Source organism: Brachycentrus maculatus, unplaced genomic scaffold (assembly GCF_059751285.1).
Source record: "Brachycentrus maculatus isolate JH-2025_06_01 unplaced genomic scaffold, ASM5975128v1 h1tg000189l, whole genome shotgun sequence".
Classification (NCBI taxonomy): Eukaryota; Metazoa; Arthropoda; class Insecta; order Trichoptera; family Brachycentridae; genus Brachycentrus; species Brachycentrus maculatus.
This window is the reverse complement of record NW_028280940.1, coordinates 212,017-237,497: the sequence shown is the minus strand read 5'-3', so window position 1 is coordinate 237,497 and position 25,481 is coordinate 212,017. Positions and strand designations below refer to the sequence as shown.

The 25,481-nt window shown below is 37.7% G+C and overlaps 1 protein-coding gene and 1 long non-coding RNA gene across 7 annotated transcripts; one reads left to right on the top strand and one right to left on the bottom strand.

Moving 5' to 3' along the window:
- Positions 1-957: 957 nt before the first annotated feature.
- Positions 958-23,528, bottom strand: Rfx (regulatory transcription factor Rfx). 6 transcript variants are annotated; one of them, XM_088262789.1, is made up of 14 exons: positions 23,370-23,528; positions 14,078-14,280; positions 13,075-13,210; positions 9,449-9,533; positions 8,818-8,980; positions 6,988-7,077; positions 6,500-6,681; positions 6,231-6,429; positions 6,042-6,142; positions 5,788-5,934; positions 5,523-5,680; positions 5,237-5,448; positions 4,796-5,158; positions 958-4,703 (listed from the first exon to the last, which is right to left on the bottom strand). In XM_088262789.1, the coding sequence occupies exons 1-14, from the start codon at positions 23,464-23,466 to the stop codon at positions 4,578-4,580; spliced, it is 2,262 nt and encodes a 753-aa protein (XP_088118915.1). In that variant the 5' UTR covers positions 23,467-23,528; the 3' UTR covers positions 958-4,577. The 6 variants fall into 6 exon arrangements, with proteins under 6 accessions (XP_088118915.1, XP_088118916.1, XP_088118917.1 ...); XM_088262790.1 differs by having other exon boundaries at positions 958-4,706; positions 7,003-7,077; XM_088262791.1 differs by having other exon boundaries at positions 958-4,706; positions 7,003-7,074.
- Positions 23,293-24,639, top strand: LOC148307793 (uncharacterized). Its single transcript, XR_015837789.1, has 2 exons — positions 23,293-23,308; positions 23,790-24,639. It is a non-coding gene; the product is annotated as an uncharacterized LOC148307793 (long non-coding RNA).
- The last annotated feature ends 842 nt before the right edge of the window (positions 24,640-25,481 follow it).

Here is a 25,481-nt window from a genome sequence, read left to right as displayed (position 1 = left end):
AACAATCGTGTTGCCTGATATTTGGGCATCAACATCATCTAGTGGCAAAAAACCGCACAGACTTTTTATATGACCTATTATGAATAGCAAAACTTCAATGATTTTACATATTTTTTTTTAAAGATTTGTTCAAATTTAAAACCACCAAAATATAAATTTTTTCCAATATTTTTAAATTTCCAATGCGAATGTAAGTGATTCATTCAATTTTATTTGCCAATTGGAAATATTTTAGAATTTGGATACCTTTAATTTTGAATTGACAAGCTTTTACTGGACATGCTATTTTAATTTGATAGATTTCCACCCTTCGAAACAATTCAAGCCTCACTCGTTTAACATCAAATACTTTAGAGCACTTAAGATGCTGAAAAGGTATGCCACCCACCTCTAGGTTTTCACGCTAAATATTTTATTTAAAATTAGTATTTTCAATCAGGTAGCTAGTATACAAATTGTTCTATTTTCCTCCTCCTACTTGCACTAACTTGACCACGCTGGCACAATACATACAATGTTGAGCAGGTACTCCGAGTGCGTATTATGCAGGCACATGTTAGTGACTAGGCGAGGGGAGTGTTGGGGCCAATGTACCTGACACAACCACAAGTCACTAAAACTATAATTTCAAGGCATAGAACTCATCTTCTCCATTCAACATTAAAAGTTCATGGTTGTCAGAATACAGGTGGGGTGTCGTAATCAGTTAGTTGCGCTTTGTGATTGTTATTGCATATGTAGGTATATGTACATTTGTGAATTACGTGTCATCAAATATTCTATCCAGTTGACAGTGTCATATTAAATTATGTTCCATTTGACGTCAATCTGCATTCATCATCTCCAAACCCTTCCCTTACCTAATATTGCTAGAATACAATTGTAAATCCAGTGGCTACACAAATAATTCCGTTTTGGCTGAATTTCAGGTAATAAAAATAAAAAATAAAACACCAATAACACATGACTAGTTTAATATTCTCGTCCACCATTATTTGGTTACTAATATAGGTACACACCGTATATTTGGTTACTAATATAGGTACACACCGTCTTACAATGCTGGTAACATTTATAAATGTATCAAAAACACAAGGTGAATTTCCATACGCCAACAGTCCCAGCCAGTATTGTATCGCTCATCACCGAGAACAAAGTGGTGGTCGGCAGGTGGTTATGTCACTACTTTACAAATCACTCGACATTCTCGGAGATGTCTCTGCGGGGTATGTATGGATATGCCGACGCTTCTTTCCCCGGAAGCGAGTGGCCATACTCCAAACTCGTCAGATTGCTATTTCACACTTCGTAAAAACATTATATTTCAAAGCTAAACAGTTACGACACTCGTTCCCGACGTCATCAGACTGATGGGAGACTAGACATTTTTTTACAACAAAACAAGGCGGGAGTTAAGAAACATGATTTCATATAATTTTTCTAGCGTATGTACATTTGTCCGCTATTTTTCATTTTAATTTTCAATAGAAAAAGTCGAGAAACAACCACTAGGCAGTTTTTTGAAAATAATTTTGTAAGGGGTACACATAGATAAAAATGCACTTGCGCAGGATTTAGGTTGTACAAGAAATTTGACTGCAATTTTTATGATTTAGCGAGGCTGAAACCTTACATTGTGTGATTTTTCAGTAACATTTTGTGTATATCAATGAACCCTCGTAAATATATAAGAGTTGTGTCAGTTATCTAGAAGAAATTGTTCCAGAAATTAATAAATAAGAAAAACTTTAATTTTACCAAAATTACTGAACACACGAAAGTATCGTGTATCGAGAATATTATTTTATAAGTATCGTAACTAGAGAATTGCGCATTACAGAGGAAATCCACACAATTTTCTCTGCCACCGGTTCATAATAGTTATACAATTCATTCAAAAGGAATGTTCTGCCGCAACAACTTTTAAATACATACATATTTCAATAGTTATTAAGTTACAAGTTTACTGTACGTGTTCTAGAGTAATTATTAGGCCCATTAATGCACTAATTAGGTAATATTTCTCTATGAACCTGCATAGTATAATATACAGACATATTGCGGTATATTTTATCAAACACAAATCTGAACTAGAACATGATTACATTTCACCAGCAGCCCGTTCAATCGCGTAATGCGAATGAAACAAGTGCATTTTTGTGATGGTTATTAATATGAACAAAGGAATTGTGGAGTGAGAATCATTTGGTCAAGAGCATTAGTAATATGTAGTAAGGTAATATTGCACAAATAATCATTTGATTCAAAGTAAACCTTTACGCTAATGGTAAACACAATTTTGCTTTTGTGTCTGTCAACTTATATATATATATTTTTAATCATCTTCAGCAGGTCCTTATTTATATAAGGATCCACATAACACAAATCAACATTATATTTCATCATAGATACACGGCAGATGTTACTTAGAATTAGGTGGACCAAGTTTACGGGTGATTTTATGATGTAAATATTTTTTTGATTTACTCGATTGTAAAGGGGGATTTTTGTTTGTTTTATCATTTAATGAATTTACCTATCCAATTTGTAATATTTGTGTATAATACATATTTGTATTACTATGAAATATGTAAATATTTACCCTGGAACAATGGATATTTTATTTTTCTTAATTTTAGGGTGTTGCAAATGAGCCGTTTCATTTAATAACTAAGTAAAAAGTGTCATTATTTTGGAATTTAAATCATCACTTGCCAAAAATATCACATGATTACAATAACCAATAATTTTAGATTACCATAGGCTTTCTTCTATACATGATCTAGAAATAGAGAAGTTATTTGCATATGCGTGATATATGTAGTTCAAAACAATATAACTAGTCAAATTACACATACGTTCATTTTCCAAAACGCGCAAAATGTAAAAATACTTTTTAAATCATTTCATTAGCAAAAATAAATAACCTATCGGAATATTCAATAAAAATAATAAAATTTGAGAGCTTATATGTATGCGTTTCTATAAACTTTGTGTTTAAACAAGTTTGTAATAATAATGTAATATTGACTGAATAATATACGTACCTTTTTGGGCCAATCCTAATTGACCTTTGAATGGATGGATTGTTCAATAAGCCCCATTAATTAATGTGTTACAATAGAAACATATAAATATACACAGTATTTTCTGTACAAAAAAAGGCAAAATGTGTACATAATCCTAAAATACATTTATTTCTTATAATCACTACCCTAACACACCTTAATTATCCACCAAACCGTACAAATATAAGTCCAACAATGCAACGGAAGGGAATTTGTCCATTCTTTATTTCTTACCGATAAATATAAAATACTAAATTGTAATCATCGTACTTACTGCAGAACAGTAACATGAAACAGAGAGGCGGTCACGCCAACAAAATAAGGTAGAGACCCAATGTTCGCGGGATACTACTCGAGACGACTATCCCTTGTTGTTATTCTAACGGGTGGTCACGTTGGTGCCATCAAATACATATAACAGAGGGAGAGACAGAATAGGAGTTCTCTCCTTCTCCTAGTGACAGGGGAACCGGGTCACTGTCATCGTGGAACTTTTCATATACACTGAAACCTCTATCTATCGTTCCTCGAATAATCGTTTTCCCGGGTGTGTCGTTTATTTCTTCTATCCCGACTTAATTTCATACTAAACTAAACCGCATCGATCGTTTCTCAATCACCATTTACCGCACTTATTGTTCGAATTAAGCAGCAAATTTGATACATTTTATCTGTTTTTTTACATTATTTCCAATTTTCTTACATTAAACGGCAACGTATGGGATAGAAACTATGGAAAGCTTGTGAAACCGATAGCAGGAGAGGTCGATATTGATGAAAAGGACCCGCTGCCTGTACCTGCATTTCCAGAAACAAGTTTCTACAACATTATATCCGGGATGAGCTGATGGGAGCTGGGAGGGTTTGGTGGACATGTGCTGTAGACCTCGTGTCTGTAGGCAATTGCAATACTTGTCGGTGCAACATTGCCATTATCGTTACGTTACAATAAATTTCATTTTCAAAGCTCAAATTGATTAAACGCTTTAGACATATAAAAAATATCTTCATACTTTAAGGATATACATATTTGATATAAAACTGTTTCACTGATTTCTGCTACTAACTTAGGGTTTGTATATTGTGCATTCCATTATATTTATATAAGCTCGGAGGATATAGTACGCCCACCATACAGACTCGGACACATTCGGGAAGAAGTTCAGCATTTCCCTAAACGCGTTCCGGCATATCAACATACTAAGAGTACAGTTATCCTATTAAATATTTGCAACACATACATTACAGTTAGACATTTTGAATACTTTAAATATATCTTGTATAAATGTTCTTTTCGAAACTAGTCATCGATTCAAAGATATATTTTATTTTGGTTACGTGTCAAATTTGTATAAAAATAATATTTTTTCTAAGTCTTTAGAAAATAGAAAAAGGTGAATGATTTGCGTACGATTCGGGTACTCCTTATTCCGTAATAACACAACTCTCCTCGATAATTGTTGCAAACCTAAAGGATAGATCAGGGACTATGGCGAGGCGGCGGAACCACTAGCTGATCTTCATCTTCTTGGGCGGAGTGGCAGCTTCCTGCTTCATGCTGCCGGCGTTCCCCCCCGGCAGCTGCTGCCGCTCCTCGTACTCTTCGTTCTCCCCCAGAGACCCGTTGGCGAGCTCCTTCTGCCGAACATACAAGCTCGTGAACAGGGCGTCGGAAGCGAGTCGAGCGGACTGTCTACTGTCTACATCTTACAAGCGAGCGGTCTTACCTCAGCCATGACCTGTATGGGCGCGCTGCCCTGGTGAGCCGCCACGCGGTGCTCGATGAGGTAGAACATGTACTCGTCGTACAGCAGGCGGATGAGGTGGAAGGAGCCGAAGGAGGCGGCGGAGCGCAGCGTCAGGTCCCGGATGACCATGGAGCTGTAGAAGCTCCACTTGAGCAGGAACTGGCGCGCGTGGTGGGCGTAGTGCGGGCTGTCCTGGTGCGGGCGCAGCGCGCGGCCCACCGCCGCCTCCAGCCAGGCGGCCCACTGCTCCAGCGAGGCCTGGCGCTGCAGCGTGCGCTTGAAGTCCGCCTCCAGCTCGCCCACCACGCCGCGCGGACACTGGCACACCCACGAGGCTTGTTCCTGCGGCGCGCACGCACATGTAGACTCCGCCACATTACACACTACACATGCCGTACTGTACCGTGGCGCCGTACCCACCTGCACGTTGTGGAAGTCCACCCGGTTGAGGTCGGCCAGCATCTGCTGGATCTGCTGAGAGTTGTGCAGCACGGCGCGCGCGGCCTGCGCCAGGTGGTTGAGGGAGGTGTAGCGCCGCAGGGACTGCGCCAGCGCGGAGGCGGGGCCCGCCTTGGCGCGCACCATGCCCGCCGGACAGCCGCCCATGGCGCCCACCAGCCAGGACTCCAGACCTGCGGATGCGCAACGCCCCTTACTCACAGACACCGGCACACCACTGCGGACACTCCGGCGACGAGGACCGTACCTTTAGCGAAGTTCCGTATGGCCTGCGTGAGGGGAGAAGGGATCGGACGCAGCACGTCGGGCAGCAGGACTTGCACGAGGCGCTGATAGAAGGCCACGTCCACTCCGCGCACCCAACTCTGGACCTCCTCCAGGGCGCACAGTTGGTATAGCTTGGTTCTGAGCCAACAAAACAATGGCGCATAATACAAATTATATCATTTTTATATGAAATTTAAAAAAAAAGATGGTAATTTTTTTAAGCTCCCATTAACTACTTTTCTTACTTGGAAAGATATTTTTCCTCTTCACATTCGTCAGAATCATTATTATTATTTTGCCTCCAGAATTCTCTCCATAAGGATTCCACGGTGGACAGCTCAAGGGAGAGAACGGCATCCAAGAAGGCCTCGCAGTGCTCTCTGTATATGGACCTGCAACACAATTGGGCGGATCCACCGCTGGAACATTACTGCCCTCGGGATATGTATATGGAGTAGTTAGAAATAACGGAAAGGCAGGTGGCAACATTTATATTTACTTGAGCGTGTCGACATCTTCCAGAGTGCAGTCTCCGGGAAGCGAGTCGCCGAATATGATTTCGGGGAAGTCGGGAATCGCTCGATTGCCATCGCCCAAATACTGCAAATAAATACAAGCTCCGTAATTCCGTAACCGGTTTAGTACCGCATGGCCCGAACGGTCACATATAGCACGGCGCGAGTCTCACCTGATGATGCTGGTGCATGTGAGAGTTGGCGCTCTGGTCGTTGTGGTCTTGGCGCTGGTACGAGCGCCCCGCCCCCGCCCCCGCCCTGGAGCCGCCTTTGGCCCCGGCTGCGGCTCCCGCGCCCGCCCCGTCGCCCGGGCCGCCCAGCGAGGACCCCGGTTTCACCCGTATGCCGTAGTAGTGGTACTTGGAGTTGCCCCTGCCAACGGGATAAACATTAGCCTCGGTCTGCCGGTGGTGTGGCGGGAGTGCGTGCGGAGGAGTGGTACCTGGTGCCGAGCCTGCGGGTGCGCAGCCCCATGAACACGGAGCGGATGAGCTTGCCGAAGGAGGCGGCGTTGACGGGCTCCAGTTCCCGCTGCCCGCAGTGCCGCAGGTAGTGGCTGTACAGGGTGGAGCGCGGCAGACTCACTCCCTCCGCAGTCTCGTAGTTCTCCAGTAGCCACTGCACCTACGCACACATCTATGCTAGTACCAAAACTCTCTGTAACTTCGCAATTGCAGATAACGTTGCATGCAAATGCATGCAAAATGCCACCAAATTATTAAATATTCAGTGATACATGAAGCAGATATAAGTGTGTACTTGTAAATAAGTGTCAATACAAAGGGGGAAAATAAAGTCAGATTTATATTAATATCATAGAAATGAATCTATATTTTAGTTTTGTTTATTTGCGAAATTGGCTGATGGAATAAAGAAGTGAAAGAATGGTCACCGTGCAGGATATGGGGGAGTAAGGTGAATGCGACTTACTGTGAACTGACTTACGGTGGCGGGGGAGGAGCGCGCGGCGGGGCCCTCGTCCGCGGGGGGCGGCGAGCCCAGGTAGGCGGCGTCCTCCTGCTGCCACCACGGTTAGTATGAGGAAGAGGAACACAGAACATGCAGACTATGTAGTAAGCGCACAAATCATATCTTATTTTTTTTGTAAATAAAAATAAGTGGTCAAATTGTAAGCTACATAATTTTTTAATAATCTAGTATGTAATCCGGGGTACGGATCTCGCGTACAAATAAAAGGGTCTCAAAAGGCTAAATAAAAGTTTTCCTCAATCCGACATAGATGGGTGTTGTGAACTCGTATATACTGTGTCACGAGATCGATCAATATATCTAGGATCACTTAGGCAGCCTATGACAGGCCATAAGCCTAAATACCCAGACGCGCATATTGTTCTCCATCTACAAATGTAGGTTGAAATGTCAAAATAACTCCCAAGTGGAGGAAATCCAGATTTGTGGAGTATTTGGACACACTCGTGTTATAAAGGAATACTATACTTATACTGTCGGATATGTATTAAATGTTCCCTAACGTTTAAATGACACCTAAAGTAATATTCAAAGTGTCTCCTTTTTCTTGACGCCAATTCAATATTATAATAAACATAAAAATCATAACCAAATTTATTCTCAATGTAAAAAACATTTGGTTTTATTAAGTAAGCGGGATCGGTGGACTGCTTCCCCGAGTGTATGCGTACACACATCACATACACTGTACTATGGTGTATCAGTAAGAACAAAATATGAAACCGATTTGACGATGGGAATGCTGAATGCTATAGCCAAACTAGATATCATTCTATGTGTTGGTGTAAGTGGAAAACCCTCTGTAAATATTGTTCCCATTCTGCTACCACTCTGTTCATACTATTACTAAAGGAATAATAAATACAATTATATATATATATATGTAAAACCTCAACCCATTAAGCCATTCGCTAGTAACTTAGTCTGGAAGTAGCACATATCTATTGGGTTCTCTAACTGAATGAACCCATCTCTCGCTATATTTGTCAGAATAGGCATCGCTCAACATAGATGCTACCTTGGCTCGGCTGAGATGGCGGATGAGGTGAGCATGTGAGATACCGAGACATCTTCACACGGCCGACTACGAGTGCAGAATTCTGTGATGTGTAGAATAGACACTAGACTCTTCAGTAACAGGACAAATGTGTTTGACTAAGAATTTCAAATGAACTAGATTCAGTAGCGTGTTTTGATTTATATTAATAATAATAAACATGAATTAGTCTCCGTAATATTATACTCTGTAGCCAAATGGCTCCTCTTGATTTTCATAAATGCTACCACTGCATAAATGTGGTATTGTAAAGGAGAAAAGGAAGAAAAGCCTACAATTCTCATAATGGGAAGGTTGGTAATCGTCGGTACAGGAATACTGAGCTTAGTCTTATTGGTTCCATACACCCCGCACGCCTCCCTCTACCCGAGGCGTCCACCGCTGACAATCCGTCGGCAGATTGTGGACTCCGCAGAAGCTTTACATTTCTACCGAGTCGATCGCTTGCTAAGAATACCACATGTCTGGATATTGTACTATTGGAACTATGTTATCTTGTCCACTTATTATTGGCTCATATACGGAAATGCTCACCCGAAAAACAAGAATATTCCAAAACAGTCTAAGCTCAGTTTGTTAATGATGTATGCATTAGAAAATGTACTGTACATCTTTCAGTATTAGTGATAAGAATTAAAGGTATGATATGACGAAATTGAGTTACAAAGCTCGTAACGCACTCTAACCATTCGGACACAAAGTAGATAACTCACCGCGGAGACGGTTTGCGGGGAGGTGCGGTGCATGGAGGCCACCGTGCCATCCTCGCCCCCCGAGATGAGGTAGTGGTGCGACGTGGTCTGGCCCCCGTACCACTGCGCCCCGCCCGACCCGTTGTACGCGGAGCCCGTCTCCCCCACCGTGTACACCGGATACCTGCCATCATACCACACCACATCTCAGATAAGTATAACTCGGAATGGCAAGCGAGCCAAGTTCCTTTTCTGCTCCACTCTGCTACCCCGATCTGTGCCAGTTCTAACCGAATGGAGTTGATCCGTATCCGTATACACCTCTACCATGAAATAGGATAAAGTGGATATTTTCAAAACCATGTCATCTTTTTTACAAATGCGATACATTTGAAGAAATCACATTAATTTTATTATTTCAGCACCTAGTTACTATGATGATGCTATGGCCGAGTTCCACTACTCGCAATAAACACATTTCATTATATTTTTTCAGTATATTATAAATTTTAATTTAAATAAAGCAAAATGTGAAAAAAAGACTAACCTTTTCACCACGGTTACGTCATTGAAAACTCAAAGCATCAACAGCATGCGGTTGGACAGAGTTGGGATGGGATGTCTGGGAATAAGCACGAGTGGTTGAACTTACATCTGTGACTGTGTCTGCTGGGTCTGCGAGTAGAGCTCCTGAGGTTCCACATACTGCACGTGGTAGCCCACTCCGCCGCCGTCACCTGACACCAAACGAGCGCACCGGTTACAGACCATCCCATTACAGGGCATCAAAATGAACAACCGCAATTAGTCGTGTTTCTTAAACTGCCCAAATTATATGTTATATTCTAAAAATGCTTTCAATTTCAACATAGCGTACATTTAAATCTTCCATTGCTTTGTAATATTAAAGTGGAAATTCAAATGCCAATGCGATATAGCCACACCCAATTTTTTGAACTGTCACAATTTCAAAGATGTCAATAACATTTTAATAAGATGTCTCAAAGGAAAAGCATAGAATATCATTCGAGCATTATTAACCCATTACTTAAATATAGAAAAAAATAAACTTTTAATTATTAATGCCAAAAATAAATTTGTAATTCAAAATGAATTTAGAATAACTTAATAAAATGAAAAGTTATCAATTGGAAAGGAGTGAAAGCGCAAGATGTCCGGCACAAAGACGTCCGGGGGAGGGTGAAGCAAGGCGAGACGCTCGGCAATACGATACACACTTGCAGAATATGGCTGCCTATAGCGTGCCATCTCCATGGAGATACCCCTAGCTGCGGAGACCGGGAGCGGGCTGTATTACGGGTGTTACCCGGACGACTCCCGCAGACTGACTGGATAGCAACAGGACCAAACTTGAATCCTTCAGTCTCCCCCCTCCCCCTCCCCTCTGGGAGGAGACTCACCCCAAACTCCCCCACCTAGTCGTACCTACCGTGCACGTAGCGATCTTTACACACGCTTGTAACGCTCCCGACAGGTATGGACAGTTAATAAATAAAGGAGAATAATATACAATATAAACAAGGTGGCTTACTTCTGTTAGGGCAATATTTCATTTTTTATTGAGTAAAAAATGAGTTATGGCTGAATTTTATCTGGAAGTATCTGGCAGGTACTATATTTTTAAAGAATATTTATAAGAAAAATAAATTTAATTTGCTATTCAAACAACAACAAATAACAATTATACATCCAGTAGAATGTGATTATATACTTTTTTTATGAGAAATAATGTGATTTACAAACAATTTTATTTCAGAAAGTTAAATGATTTATATAATTTTTTATTATAAAATGACAAATCTTATCAACCATACAGTTATCGGTGGCATCTTAAGAAAATGTGATGAATTAAACACTACACCTGGGTATGGACCAACAGAATATACTTTGGTCCGTGAATGAGTGTATTTTCAGTGCCTCTCACGAGTCTGTTTAAATTCAAAGAGTTTATAAAAATATTTTTATCGACAACTCTACAAAGATGAAGATGTTTTTGTTGTTGACCGCTGGTAGAATGGTGAATGTCATACTTTAAAAATATATATTTTTAACTGGAGTACCCAGTTTCCCGAATTAAGATTTCAATTTTGAAATTAATTTTTTTATTTATGAAAATTAATTTATAAATGGAAATCATTGAAAAAATCTTATGTGTTTAAGCGAGATTTAAAGAACAAATAGACGTTTTATCAATCCTCGCAAATAAAGGATGACATCAAAGCGATAAAGCTATCAAAGGCAAAATAATAAAATGCAGGATACAAAATGAGGGACAATGCATTCTGGTTGCAGCACACGGGGCAGAGCAGGGGCCATTGTTCCTCTCCAAGATAATCCTTAGCAACAACAGGGGACCCCTGCAGGTAACCTTAGGGGGAGATCAGGTATCACCCTTCAAATCAATTCAGGTGAACAAATCCCTTTTTAATGAAATACACTCACTACACTTATTATGTACAATGTTTAATATATGTATTATGTAATAAATGCACTCCCTTTAAGGGGCTTCCATAAAGTACTGCTCATTATTTTCTTAAATATGATGTAACTTTGCAATTTGTAAAAAATGGTTTCTGCATTTGATAATACTAATTCCATCAATAAAATAACTTTTTAAAGTTATTTTATAGATGAAAACAATTTTTTAATGTTTTCTTTAAAATATATATATTTTTTTAGATATAATACTAAATTTAACTACATTAATTAATAATGAGAAGGAAAAAAAACAGCGACAAAACCATTGTATAAAATTAAAATGAGCGCTACACTCTAGCTCGTATAAGGGCACGAGGTGGGCGATAAAACTGAATATTGACAATTCAAACAAAAGTAATATGAACATTTTGTAATAATTAGTTATTACTATGTGATTATTACTTGTACTGGTAGGGTCGGGTATTTGCAGGAACAATAGCTGTATGTTATATTCGGCTTACAACTTTTCTTCTTATTGCCTACATATTGAAATGTCCATCGACCGGGCTAACGTTGTTTGTAAAAATGGAAATAAACAAATAATGGACCTAAGAAATGCTAACAACATACGGCATAATAACCAAATGAAAAGCTTTCAGTATTCTAAACCATTTTAAAACCCCAATCGTTTCATATAATTGGGTGAATATTTTATGTATCTTTGTTTTTTAAATATTTTATAGTGTGTAAACTGATTTTTGTTAAATATTTTGAATTTGAAATTAATTAAGAAATTATTTTGACGACTTAGACGAAAATCCTACTTCGCCTTATACATATTTAACTATTTCAGTAACGGTTACCGAAACATTGAAAGGAGGAAATAACAGTACCCTAAAAAAATCTCTGTAACCAACATATTTATATATAAAAAATATTAAAAGTGCAACGGATGAACATGAAATCTGAAAATGGCACAGGTGATTGGATGTGGGAAGTGGGGAGCGGCATGTTGCATTATATTACAGGTGTACGAGGCCCCTAACTTGTTGCCACTCCATTGAAGCGCTAAGGGTGCGCGCTTCACTCGGAGGTATTGTACATATTGCAAAGGGGGATCTGCCAACTTAATTAGCATTGCATCTCTAGTAACGTGCTTCCTCGGAATACATTACTAGGGATTTGTGTTCCAAGGTACTCAAACTCACCTACTGGGAGCGCACCTACTTGTCAGAGATGAGGAGAGCGTAAGAGCGAGCTACCGTTCATTTGCACCCATAAATAATCCATTATAATAGCAATGTCCGAATGCGCTAACTACAATCTACTTATTTAGTATACAATACTAATGTGGTAACACTCTGGAAGATGCGGGAAGCGACATTGGATGATTTTACTTTTTCAATAAATCCAACTCCGCAGTGAGCAGAGTAAGAAGCTTTAAAAAAATCAGGATAGTTAAAAAAAAGTACGAAAGAGATAGAAGTTCCGGGATGCGAGGCAAACATAATTGCGAGATTTTTTCTCTCAAGAATTTCAGTTGACCAGAGTTAATTTTGATCTTTATTCGCCAAAACAAACCAAATAGTAAATGTTCCGATAGAACCTTCCCGCTATTTTGGAGGCTTATTGTGTGGCACTTTGAAATGGAAAAAAGGTTTTTTAACAATATGTACATGTACGAATATACAAATTGATATATTTCCGTGACCGATTAACTTTAACAGGCTTTGAATATCGGGATAAGTGAAAAAGCGACAATTTAGTGAGTATGCAAGTAGTGTGTAGTGATAAAGTTTGTTGGGATAATGGTGCGCTACCTTTACTGCCCGCACTCACCCGTGACAGCGATGTAGTGTTGGGCCTCCGCCCCCGCCTGCACGACGGTTACCTGCTCCCCCGAGCCGGGGCTGGAGCGCCCCGAGCTGCCCCCGAGGCTGCGCACGTCCAGAACGGTCACCCCATTAGCAGTCACCTGTTGTGTATTACATTCTACTATTACGATTTCATTATATTCTTACGTATATTTATATTACCATTGCGGGTATATAACACGAAATGATCTTCACCTAACTGACATTTTGCTGGAAAAGACTGGAAAGAAAGTATTTTGATTTGATAGGAGTATTTTTTTCAGGTGTTCAATGGTAAAGCACGCCAGTGAACTTCACCGCATAGGTAGAATAATGTTATTGTATGGATGGGATCTCGTACTGTCTCTGCACTGCACACCCCACAGTCTGAGCTGAACATTCCAAGGTAGGTCCACGTGGCGGTCACCGGTGCGTTGAAACAACACAGTGCCGGTCACCGGTGGCCCCCGCAGCAATTAATTTGTCAAAGTATTTAGTTTGGGTATGATACTATAGACTAATTGAACGATGTAAGTTAACACCCGCTTGTTACAATTTATCAGCCAATATTAAAGCCGCAAGTATAAAAATCAAAATGAAATAACAATAAGTGTCAATAGGACCTTCTGTAATCTTGTACAAAGAGTAGCTTCTCATTAATTACGATGCTACATGGAAGCGAGCATTTTGTACCGGCGGTATTGATTTTTAATATGGAAGATTCGCGAGATTAGATAAGGTTTTACTCCATAGGCAAAATATGAATATCGATAACGTAAAGGGTATATAACATTCATTTTGCGACAACTGACACAATTTTAACGATGAAATCAAAAAAAAAAAAAGCATTAAGTTTACACTATTATAATGAATGGTTCAGAATGTTTTACAAATAAAGTTAATTAATGGCATACTTTCGTAGTTAGTTTCAGTAAGTGATTTGCCAACCGTAATATGGTGGTCTGACTACCGACTGCATGCGGATGTACCTGTTGGATAGCCTGCTGGAGACCGCTGCTGTCTGGATTCCCGGGGATGACGATGACCTCATCCTGCACATCCTGGCTACTAGCGAGGGGTGCTGCGGCCTGCGGGGGCGGAGGGGAAGGGCTGCCACGGGGGCCTCCCCCCCTCCGCCGCACAGCGGGACACGAAGACTTCACGATTATCTCGTCTGTCGGACAGTCAAAATCTAGACAAAAATAATCAAGTTTATAATGGTTTGGAATATAAAACAGTCTCAACCTGTAACAAGTATTTTTTCCTAGATCTCAAGAATGTAATTATGAAAGTTGGGCCTTTCAGAGAGAGCTGGGATAGCCGCAAAGTGAACTGTTCTCAACTAAAATGTTAATGTTTGCAGATTATGTCCGCCTCCGGGGTGCAATGGCTAGTGTGTTGATTCCCGGAAGGCGGCTTTTACACTGTAATATTACCCTGGGCTGGTCACCTTGCCTCCGTATAAGTAACAATCAAAATCACACTGCGTAAATACGATGCAGTGCCCTATGCGCCATTGGGTGCGGATAAGAGTTAGAAGAAGATTATGAAGAATTTAATTATAGAAACATTAGTTATACCCTTTCCTCTGTAACGAAGGAATCTTTGTAATCATGTTTTTTTAAGATAAATTAGTATTTCGAACTTATAGTAAAACATAAAATACCTTATGCATGTTATTGAAGCTTTTCAATTTGATCTAGGGACAGGTGATAATGTCAGAAGAAACATAACATTGAGTAGTTCATAAACTACATAAACACAATCCCAAAACACTAACGAAAAATGCTTCCATCCCCTAACTTAGCATTAAATGAGAACACTTGACAGATATAATATAAATATAACAAAAATTTCAAACTTGAATTTCTTTAAAAGAATGATTATATTACAATCATTCCCAAAAGTAGATAAAATTTATCAATTCCCATTTATAAAGATTGAAAAAAATTCTATATGCCATTTGATCAATTATAAAGGAAAGCGATAAGACTTTCGCAGTTCTTCATGCGGGAAATGGATTTGAAAAGAATATGCTTTGAAAACTGAACATGAATTAGGGTTAGTGTTTTATTAATAGGGCACATAGAACTAATGCGAGTTCTACTCTACAAAACATTTCTACCGCAAGTTCTATTAATTCAAGTATCTCAATATCCAGAAATAAGTAACGGGAGAGGAGAGGAGTTACTATGGCAGCCACCACAGCATACAGTATCCAAGGAAACACCCACTCTATGCTTCACACCAACACTACTTTTCATCCGGGATCGACAGACTTACTAGAAAGTACTTAAACAAAAGTATGCTTTGTTGTTTCCTCGGATGAGAATGAAAAACAATCAATGCTTTATAAGTATTGTATGACCCCTCTAAAGCATATGCTTCAATTACAAAATTAAACATTTACAGAATAATAATTTGTATATTATAATGTCACAACAGATACAGTAATTCACTCAATTTCATGAGAATGGAATATAAAAGTCTGCGCATTTACAGAGCTTATTATCCGTCATCAGCAGGCTTCCTCTGTGCCACATCTATTTTTGCAAGTTTTAGTAACTATTTAGACATATTCAAAGTAAAAAATTTCAACATTAGGTGCCGATGCAGATAATACTCTTTTAATTTGAATTTATACACCTTATTTTATAGTTTTACATAAAATATTCTTCTTATAATATAAAAAAAACAGCATGAAATACTTTGAGAAAAAAAAAACATCGTAATAAATACAATAAACAGAGCTATTGTATGTTTGTGATAGAAAAGTAAAATAAAATATTATAGTATAATTTTTTTTTAAAAGAAAATAAAACTCACTCTCCAAATAAAAAATATTTTCAAGACCCATGTTTTGATTCCCAATAAGCCGAAGCAACAAGGAACTGACACTAATCAACACAGCCAACTGATAGCTTGTATGCGAGCGGGAGCACCGGTACCTACCCGGCCCACGTTGTATTGATCAAATAATCTTCGTGATTAGTGCCATATTAATTTCATCACCGATAGCATTTGCAACTAAACAATACAATAAAATGGGGCTGAAGCCATCGGGGTACCGTGAACAAGTATTTCTCATAGCCCACCTGCTATCCAGGGGTTTTAAACTCCACAAAAAACACACCAAGAGAAAAAATAACCAAATAAAGCCGAGAGCTTAGTGGCCAAATTTAAATTTGCAAAAACTCAGTTACGTATATAAACAGTTTTTAGTAATGTTGTATTGCTTTCTAAAAATACCTATGGTGAAAACATAACAAATTGACAACACTTTCCACAATAAGTGATACATATAGAAAGCTTTACAAAATGGCGACATGTACACCCTACTTGATTTTGGGTAAGATCAGTTTATAATGTGCAATAGGTAGAGAAAAAAGGGAATTTAATATCTTGCAGAGATAGATAGGTAAATTTAAAAATTAACAATACAGAAAACAATCATTTTTTTATTTTAAATAAATGAAAGCCCCTTTTATGTTACTCACTATAGAACATAGGAGTTAATTCTGTTGCAATATTTTTTTATAAATATTATATGTATGGTGTAGGTTTAAAACACCTGAAGACAATATCATGAGTAGCATTGCCCTTGTGCAGTGGTAACAGTAACCAGTAACTGGCAGCAGGGGTGGGGCCCACAAGACAGGGGTGGATGGTCATGCCCGACTGCCCGAGGGGGCACTGCCTCGCACCTGGCACAACACTACACGCTCAAGTCTCACCTTATCTGTGTACTGTGTAAGCCAAAGAGCCTAAAAAACCTACCTACCATACTTATTTATTTATTTTTAAAATAGACAATATTTTATGTTCTAATCAGTTAATATTTTAAAAAAAATATATTTATTTGATGTTTTTAATATTCTTCTATTATGTCTTATATATTTTGCCTTTTTTTTTAATACTTATGTATTATGTGCGTGTTTTCTTTGATTCTCTTTTGCTAATATAAATTTGAGATAGTTACTACGCTATGTCTGTTTAAATGTCTCCTTAATAAAATAATTTGTTGAGTTTCCTTTCTAAATTTCAAACTGAAATGTACCTATTTAAGTCCTTTTTTGGAAAAAATAAAAACCTACAAAAAATATGGTTCAATTGATTACAACACGAGCAGATCACCACTTACTGATAACACTCATAACGATTAGTAAGATTTGATGTTAAGCCTATTCTACAATGTCCCATTGAAGACTGGTAAATTTTCAATTTTACCCGCTAAATGACGGTTAGAAGCATTCTCTACTATTTATGAAACGTAACGGGTTTATTTTTATTTTTAAAATTGATAGAGTGACACAGTCTGGTACCGAGTGCGGGACCCTACCCTAATATTTAAAGTTCACCCCATGTTGATGTACGGGTAGGCGGGTAGGCGGAATTATAATAAATGTATGCGCTTCACAGAATATATATGAAGCACAAATTGGTTTTGATGGAGGTAATAATAATGTCAGTCTGAAATGAAAAGTATCTAATTGTAATCTGCAGAACGTAGTGGAAGAATGTGAAGTAACGTTATTTGACCAATCCAGGGGGAGGCGAGTGCCCCCCTTGCCCGCCCCTGTGGGCGCCCATGTGGGGGGAGGTGAAAGGCGGAATATCATCCTCTCTGAGGAAGTCTCAACAACAAAATATGAGCAGGCAGTTACTTTTACCTGAGATGTAATTACAGTCGAACTCGGTTATAACGAGGATGAAGGGACCAACTGAATTTGCTCGTTATAACCGTTCCTCGTTATATCTGAGAATAGGTTTTTTTTTAAAACATACCTATTACATATTATTTTTTGACATCTCATCAAAGATGAAGAAGAATACGGAAGTCTGGGCATTTACGGGGCTGACGACCATCATCGGCTGGTTTAAGTGGCCACTTGACACACGTGTAACATTCACCAATTCTACCCATTATTGACAACCACACTACTCAAATTCTTGGAAGTTCTATATATATGAACCAATTTAGAAACCTTGTTCTTGAATCACTAGAACTTCACTAGAGACATCTATTGGTGAGATGTAAAGAAGCTTTTTTATTAAGCTTATATTAGTATGTGAGGTCCGAATCTCATGTGTGTGATTATAATCCAGGATTCCGACCTCACATACTAATATAAGAGTTTCTGCTTAGTAAAAAAGCTTCTTTACATCTCACCAATAGATGTCTCTAGTGAAGTTCTAGTGATTCAAGAACAAGGTTTCTAAATTGGTTCATATATATAGAACTTCCAAGAATTTGAGTAGTGTGGTTGTCAATAATGGGTAGAATTGGTGAATGTTACACGTGTGTAAAGTGGCCACTTAAACCAGCCGATGACGGTCGTCAGCCCCGTAAATGCCCAGACTTCCATATTCTTCTTCATCTTTGATGAGATGTCAAAAAATAATATGAAAATAACTCCTGTAATTGGAGATAATCCAGATTTTGTGAACAAGTATTTGGACACACTCAAAATGTTGTACCTATTACATGATGTATGTTATCTGGAATGGTCACATAACGCAATATGTCGCAATTGAAACAAAATTCATACAATTCACGCATTACACACGTGTCATATTTTTCTGTTAATCCAGTTTTCCTATAAAAATTGGAAAATCCTGTGCTTCGTAAGTACAAAGCGATTGTTATAGTTTCATCAAAATTCGTACCATCAGTTTCTATGTTTTTTCGAATCCGTGATGTTCTTTTTAAATGCAAATAAAAATACAATATTGACACTGAGAATGATGAAAACTTTTTATACACTTTCGCTTCTTATTCACAAATTTTTCTATTTCATTAATAATTTCCGCCTTTTCACGAATTGAGAGACTCTTTTTATTCTTAGTAGATATGTTGATAATTCGAGGGTTTGTTTTTACTGACCTGCTCTAGAATTAATCTGACATTCCCCACCTCGTAATATTTATTTTACAATGTAAGCATGGAATATACAAAATATAGAAACTATCGTAAATATCCCCGAAACAAGCATGACATTAAAAAACTATAAAATATGTTATGTATTGTAATAAAGTAGGTCCTTACAGACATGACAAAGCTTGCAATTCGCAACATGCAATTCAAACCCATATGCGTGAAACCTTTTTTATATTGTTGGTGACAACACCAATTTAGTACTTAGAGTCATAAACGTAATTCGATCCCGGCGGCAACGGTCTGATTGCCCGGTTGAATTTTATTATTTAAGGTCGAAAAATTTTTAAAACATTAAAATATTTACAACATTTAAAAAAAGGCAATGTCTTTTTGCTGGCTATAGCCGAGAAGTTGTTTATTATAACCGTGAATAAATGTATGGAAAAACCAGAAACCAGAATTTCAACTAATGTTTCCTCGTTATATCCGAGAGATCGATATAACCGTGCTCGTAATAACCGAGTTCAACTGTATTTCATATTTTTGTAATCATTTTGAATATTTGTCGCACGCGAAATGTTAAGTTTTTTTTAAATTGTTCTATTTGTAGGTGAAGATATAAAAAAAAACTAATTTTGAAACAAATGTTTGTTAAAAAGTGTTGTGTAAATGCGAAGTAGTAATTGGTTTAAAATATACATCTATAACGCCCGGACCAAATGAAACCATATTTATTATTATTAATCTTAAAGGAAAGTGCTTCCGATCAATCTTGAAAATAAATTCTCGTTTCGGGTATACAAACCGACCCAAAGATTCATCTGAATCATTAAGGTAAGGACTGACCGGAGACATTTCGTGGTAACGTAACACGTTGCGATGGGAGCATTCGTACAGTCAGTACAGCGAGCCAATAGGTATTTTATTTTAGCTCTCGCCATCTCCCTCGCTCGATGGAGAGCATCAGGAGGTCTGACTGTCTGGTTTTCATCCCCATCACTACCCAAAAACCTAAAGGAAAGCTCCATAAGTTTACGGTAGTCATCTCTCACAATAGACTTTTGTAGTTCACGCTAATAAACACCACTAATTGATCTATTTCAATGTGTTATTTTAAAAATTCGGGTTAAGGTTTCGAGGATAGAACTTTTAGTAACTTGAGCTATTTTTGCTTCAAACACATTTTTCAAGAGAAATTCATAAATATGATGGCGACAAGCGAACAATAATAGCTCTCTTTGCAGCTTTTATTCTAACAGGGGGCATGCTGAGTATTGGAGGCTGAGGTTCACCGAAGTTGCAATCATGAAGCACATTCAAACCAGCCTCGGCTTGATCTTTGCTAGAACTTCGGAATCAACATCGCAGGAGACTTTGCCTCTTAAAAACAGGCCACAAGGTCTATACCAAGCAGAAGAAGAAGACGACTATCTAAGAGAAGTTGTGCTTTATCATGGAAAGAAATCAACACCCGTAGCCGCTCTTGTTTAGAGCTACCCAATAGATAGACCTCTATACAGAAGTGCCGAAATAAAGCATCACTGCAAGCAATAACTAATATATTGAGTAAAGTATATTCAACATTATAAATGAGTATAAACACTAATGCTATCTGCAAGCTCTCCAATAACTAAAAATGTTTATATGCTCTGTAGCAATATTGCCTCACATGCTTGAGAATAATTTTATACTAATTTGTTTGAACATATTTTATATCAATTTAGAGTGACTATGTAAAATTATATATCTTTACAACAATAAAACTTTAAGAAGGATTGCTAAAAATAGTGAAAGAATGCGAGGTATTACTGTACTATGGATTCTGGAGGTTTCAATTTGTAGCATGGTTGAAATCTGAGACAAAACCATTACAGTAAGTCAGTATCCTTAAGACCCTACTTAAAAAGTAAAATTAGCCCGCCAGATACACAAACATTCGCAAATTAATTGATGTTTACAAATCACATAAAATAATGTGTTTATGTACCTAGATAACAAATTAGCCATAATTGATTAGCACATAATGATGTCATAACAATTCATAATTATTACCAAGGTCTCTGACCTACCTTACTCCAAATAACCGACTAATCGAAATAAACCTATAAAATGAGGTTGAACATGACATCCAATACACGATGTTTTATATGCCATTACCGTTATGAAGCAACATGTTTCAATTCCAAATATTGACCAAACATTTTAAACGTCGTACAATAAAGAGTTATTTTAAAAAGATGATACAAAATAACATAAAAATTAAGAATATTATATATACCTGTCAGCCATTTTATTGGACGATTCCGTACGTCAAACCACAAAAATAATAACAAAATACGGCGCACAAACTTTGAAATTAAGTCGAGAAATACTATTAAAATTATATCTGCGAATGTACGTTAATAGTTTAAGTCGAATTGTCCATTTTACGTAGAATTTTATAAATTTTATAAAATAGAAACGTGAATGTACCAAGTTGTTGACTCGTTGCTACGCCAGTCGCCTTGGCTACGGTATAATGGCCGACGCTCGCCCGGGGACGCATGCGCGCCAAGTTCAATTTGTTTTCTGTTTCGGCATGCAACATTGTCTACTGACTATGTACGTATACGTATGATTACTGTAAATATCGTACTAATCTGTATTACCATTATCATTAGTAATAATTACTTGTGGGTTTATCATGTTGTTTTCATTGAAATTTATTACTATTTAAAAAAAAAACAAATACTTTAATTTATCTTTTTTTATCGTTGAGAAGTATTATCTTTCTTCACCGATTTTTATTAAAATCTTTTAATTTGATTGAATAGATTAGTAGCTCGGACCCCATGTTCCACTTTTGTCGTCGTATGTGTCAAGCATGGCACATGCTAACACATACTGGTAGGCCGTATACCACCTAATCATGAATATAATAGCACCGCATCGAATTGGCGCAGTATTAACTTGATCGTAAATTATCTAAAGGAAGGAGATCCTACACTAGATTCTTGGGTGAGTGTAATGTGTTTACGGAACACAGATGACGTAATCGAAGGAGCTCAGGTTGAAGGATATTTACTGATACGTGGGAAACGTAAGGAAACGAAGGAGGAATAGTAGGTAGAAAAAGGCTCATAAGCAGCCAATAGCTAGGACACTCGGGGTTGCGTGCTCGTACTCGCACAAGCTAGTGTATTACGTGGTGGACAACATAGTTAAAATCCGTTTTTTTAGATACTTTGGAGGCGAATCATGCATTGATTTTTACATAAGTAGATACGGCTCCATATATTTAACAAACTAAGCAAGAAAATTTGCTATGACAATATGAAAATTCATCATATTACAGGACACATTTACAGTTCTCCGCCAGGATTTAAACCAGGGTTTTCTGATGTACGATCAGGCGCTTTCTCGTCCGCTACGCAAAAATCCCACCAAAGAGGGCATATGATTGTAGACGACATCGGTTTTTATTTTATTTCAACATAATAACTTTTTTACTTACATAATAAAATAAAATAATATAAATTTAACCTATTTTAAAATATGTAACAAATTGTTTTAATAATTTTTATAAACTTTGATATCGTAGTCCAAGATATGATTATTTTCATTTGAAACTTTCCATAACGTCCAATTTGAAAAATAATACCACATACTACCAAATAACAATTTACTATTTTACTTGTGAAAATAGGTTTGACTAAATCGGTAGTGTAAAGGCAAAGGGGTATATCTGTCTCAGACCAAATTTTTCAGGAGAGCAAAAACAAACTTGTGAAATTAAATAACGCATTTATTTTATGGATGTTTATATGTACATATCTTAATAAAACAAAAAAGTATTGCAACTACAGCTATATCCTTTTACCAGATTATGGAATACACTATTTTAGACATTTTGCGGAACAAAGTTAGAAAATGAAAAATTTGACAGATGTACCCCTTAGCCATTTCACTACCGAAATATGGACTCAATGATAAGAAAAAAACACTTTTTACACACGTGTATAATATATAAATATCATAGCGAAACCTGGGCGATGACTAAAAAGGGTAGATTACGATTAGAAACGTTCGAGTTGTAGTATTGGAGAAGGATGGAAGAATTAGCCGGATGGAAAGAGCGACAAACGATAAAGTTTTAAGATGCGTAAAAGAAAATTAGAAAAAGGAAGATAGGACACATCCTGCGCCACGACGACTATACGTGATACTGTATGAGCTAAGGTCATGTTATGGTCACTACCATAACATAGGGGAAACAGAAGGAACTATGCGGAGCAGTAAGAAGGCAGGCTCCGTGTGGCATGAACGATTGACAAACCTGCTTTTCGACACGGAGCGGTGAAAGGTGCTGTTCATATTTACTACTTAGATTATTACGGGGTTGCATAATATAATTATTTTCTTACTTTCATATTCAATGACGATTTCATTGTAATTTGATATTTCATCGAATACCAAAATGTCATCGACGTCGATATCCAGGAAACAGAAAAAATCACTCATTATTTATGAATCACCAAGGCAATAATATAAATAAAATAAAAATGTATTTCTCTTAGGGTCACTAAGGAACCGTCCGAAGGTGGTCTATGTATAATACATTAAAAACAGCCAACTTTGTTCCTTTTTTTAATTAAAAAGAAAACTCAATTTTGGAATCATAATTTGGGTTCGTGCGCCTACGTGTGATTAAGTACCTCAGTTTAGTCAACGTACACGGATATATCCTCGATATTACAGATACAGTGGTACCTCGACATACGAGTGCCCCAACATACGAGTTTTTCGAGATACGAGCCAACGAGCAAGTGATTTTTTGCTTTTAGTTACGAGCGAAATTCGAGATACGAGTTCGGTTCGGTAGTAACACGCAGTCGCGCCATCACGATCAGTTAGCAGCGTGCTTTCGCTGTGATCAGTTGTGTAGTTGTGTTCGCGTTTTGTGTTGTGTTTACATGAAGCTGAAGCTGTTACTGAAAGGATCTATGAAGAATTGGAACCCGGTGTTTCAGTAGAGAAGGAGATTGTATCTCTGGGGAAATCCATGGGTCTAGAGGTGGAAGAGAGAGACGTGAACGAGCTCATCGAGGAGCACACCCAGGAACTGACGACTGAGGAGATACAAGAGTTACAGTCACAGCAGCATACTGAGGTTATGCAAGAAATTGGTTTTGAGGAGTCAGAGGAGGAGGTTATTTCTACAAGTGAGATAAAGGAGATCTTAGGAATGTGGGAGAGAGTTTCACAGTTCGTGGAAAAAAACACCCAGAAAAAGTTGCAACAGGTCGTGCATCTGACCTTTTTAATGACACTTGCCTAACTCATTTCCGGAACATTCTGGAGGAAGAAACAAACCTCCTTGGACATGTTTTTTTTCTAAACGGCCTACAGGTGAAAGCGAGAAAAATGTAGCGAAAAAGGCAAAGACCAGTGAGGATATCTAATTTATTTCTTTACATTCTCTTTTTTGATTTTGTGCAATAAATATTTGATATTTATAAATACGTTTTTATTATTCAAAACCACGTAACAAAAATAACTGGGGGTGACATTTTGGAGGTTGGAACGGATTAATGGTAGTTCAATTGTTTTGTATGGGGAAATTTGCTTTGAGATATGAGTAATTCAAGATACGAGCAAGGTTGCGGAACGAATTAAACTCGTATGTCGAGGTACCACTGTATATTCATATTAACCTTGTAGCGAAAACTCCATTATAAGACAGTTTTTAATCAGGATTAGGCCAGTCCTCATGTTAAATTATTATAATTGTATTCTCTAGTAAAATACCGTCGCTACACCAATATGTCAAAAACCAATAGCGAATGCATATTTTAAATGGATGACGATAGGATACAAGGGATGAGGACGGCCTAACCGGTTTTTTTCAGTATGGAGTTTTCGTTTTAACACTAAAGTACGAGCGTGGCTGTAATTAAAAATATATTGCAAATAATTTATGAAACTTTAAAGTTTTTAATAATATATTTTTTATAAAAATTTCTCTCGAAATTTTGTTTTCGGAGGGGGTCTTTTAAAATGTGAATACATACCTAAATATATTAACCGAATACAGGATTCCTGGTGAATTAAATTATTCATCGCGAATATGAATATTTCTTCAACTTTCTAACTATATAATTACAGTTTTATCTTAACAAAAGGGCTGAAATTTCCGATTTCATTTCCATTTCGGAAAAAGAATCAAAGATCAATGGAACTTCCAATATTTCGTAATCGAGTCCAGTAGAATGCGCTATGTTTGATTTGCAATGAAACCATAGCCGATCTCAAAGAATATAACATTAAACGTCACTATGAAACGAAATACTTGTATGCTCAAAATTACTCAAAATATACCGAACAAGAGGCTGCAACTCGTGGCAGCTTTCGTGCGGATCTCGAAATCGCAACACATGGAAAACCATTACCCGGTACACCGGTGGAGAAACGATGAAATAATGCGTATTGCAGTAGCCGAAGAAATGTGCCCTGACAAGGTCAATTTATTGCAGTGG

What these genes read in the sequence shown, in the direction of transcription:
- Rfx (XM_088262785.1), bottom strand. Translation starts at nt 23,466, where the DNA reads ATGAGTGATTTTTTCTGTTTCCTGGATATCGACGTCGATGACATTTTG. An exon ending in CAGCAGACACAGTCACAGAT is followed by an intron (nt 8,981 to 9,448) that starts GTAAGTTCAACC and finishes GTATGATGGCAG; the next exon opens with GTATCCGGTGTACACGGTGG. An exon ending in CCCCGCAAACCGTCTCCGCG is followed by an intron (nt 7,078 to 8,817) that starts GTGAGTTATCTA and finishes CCGTGGTGGCAG; the next exon opens with CAGGAGGACGCCGCCTACCT.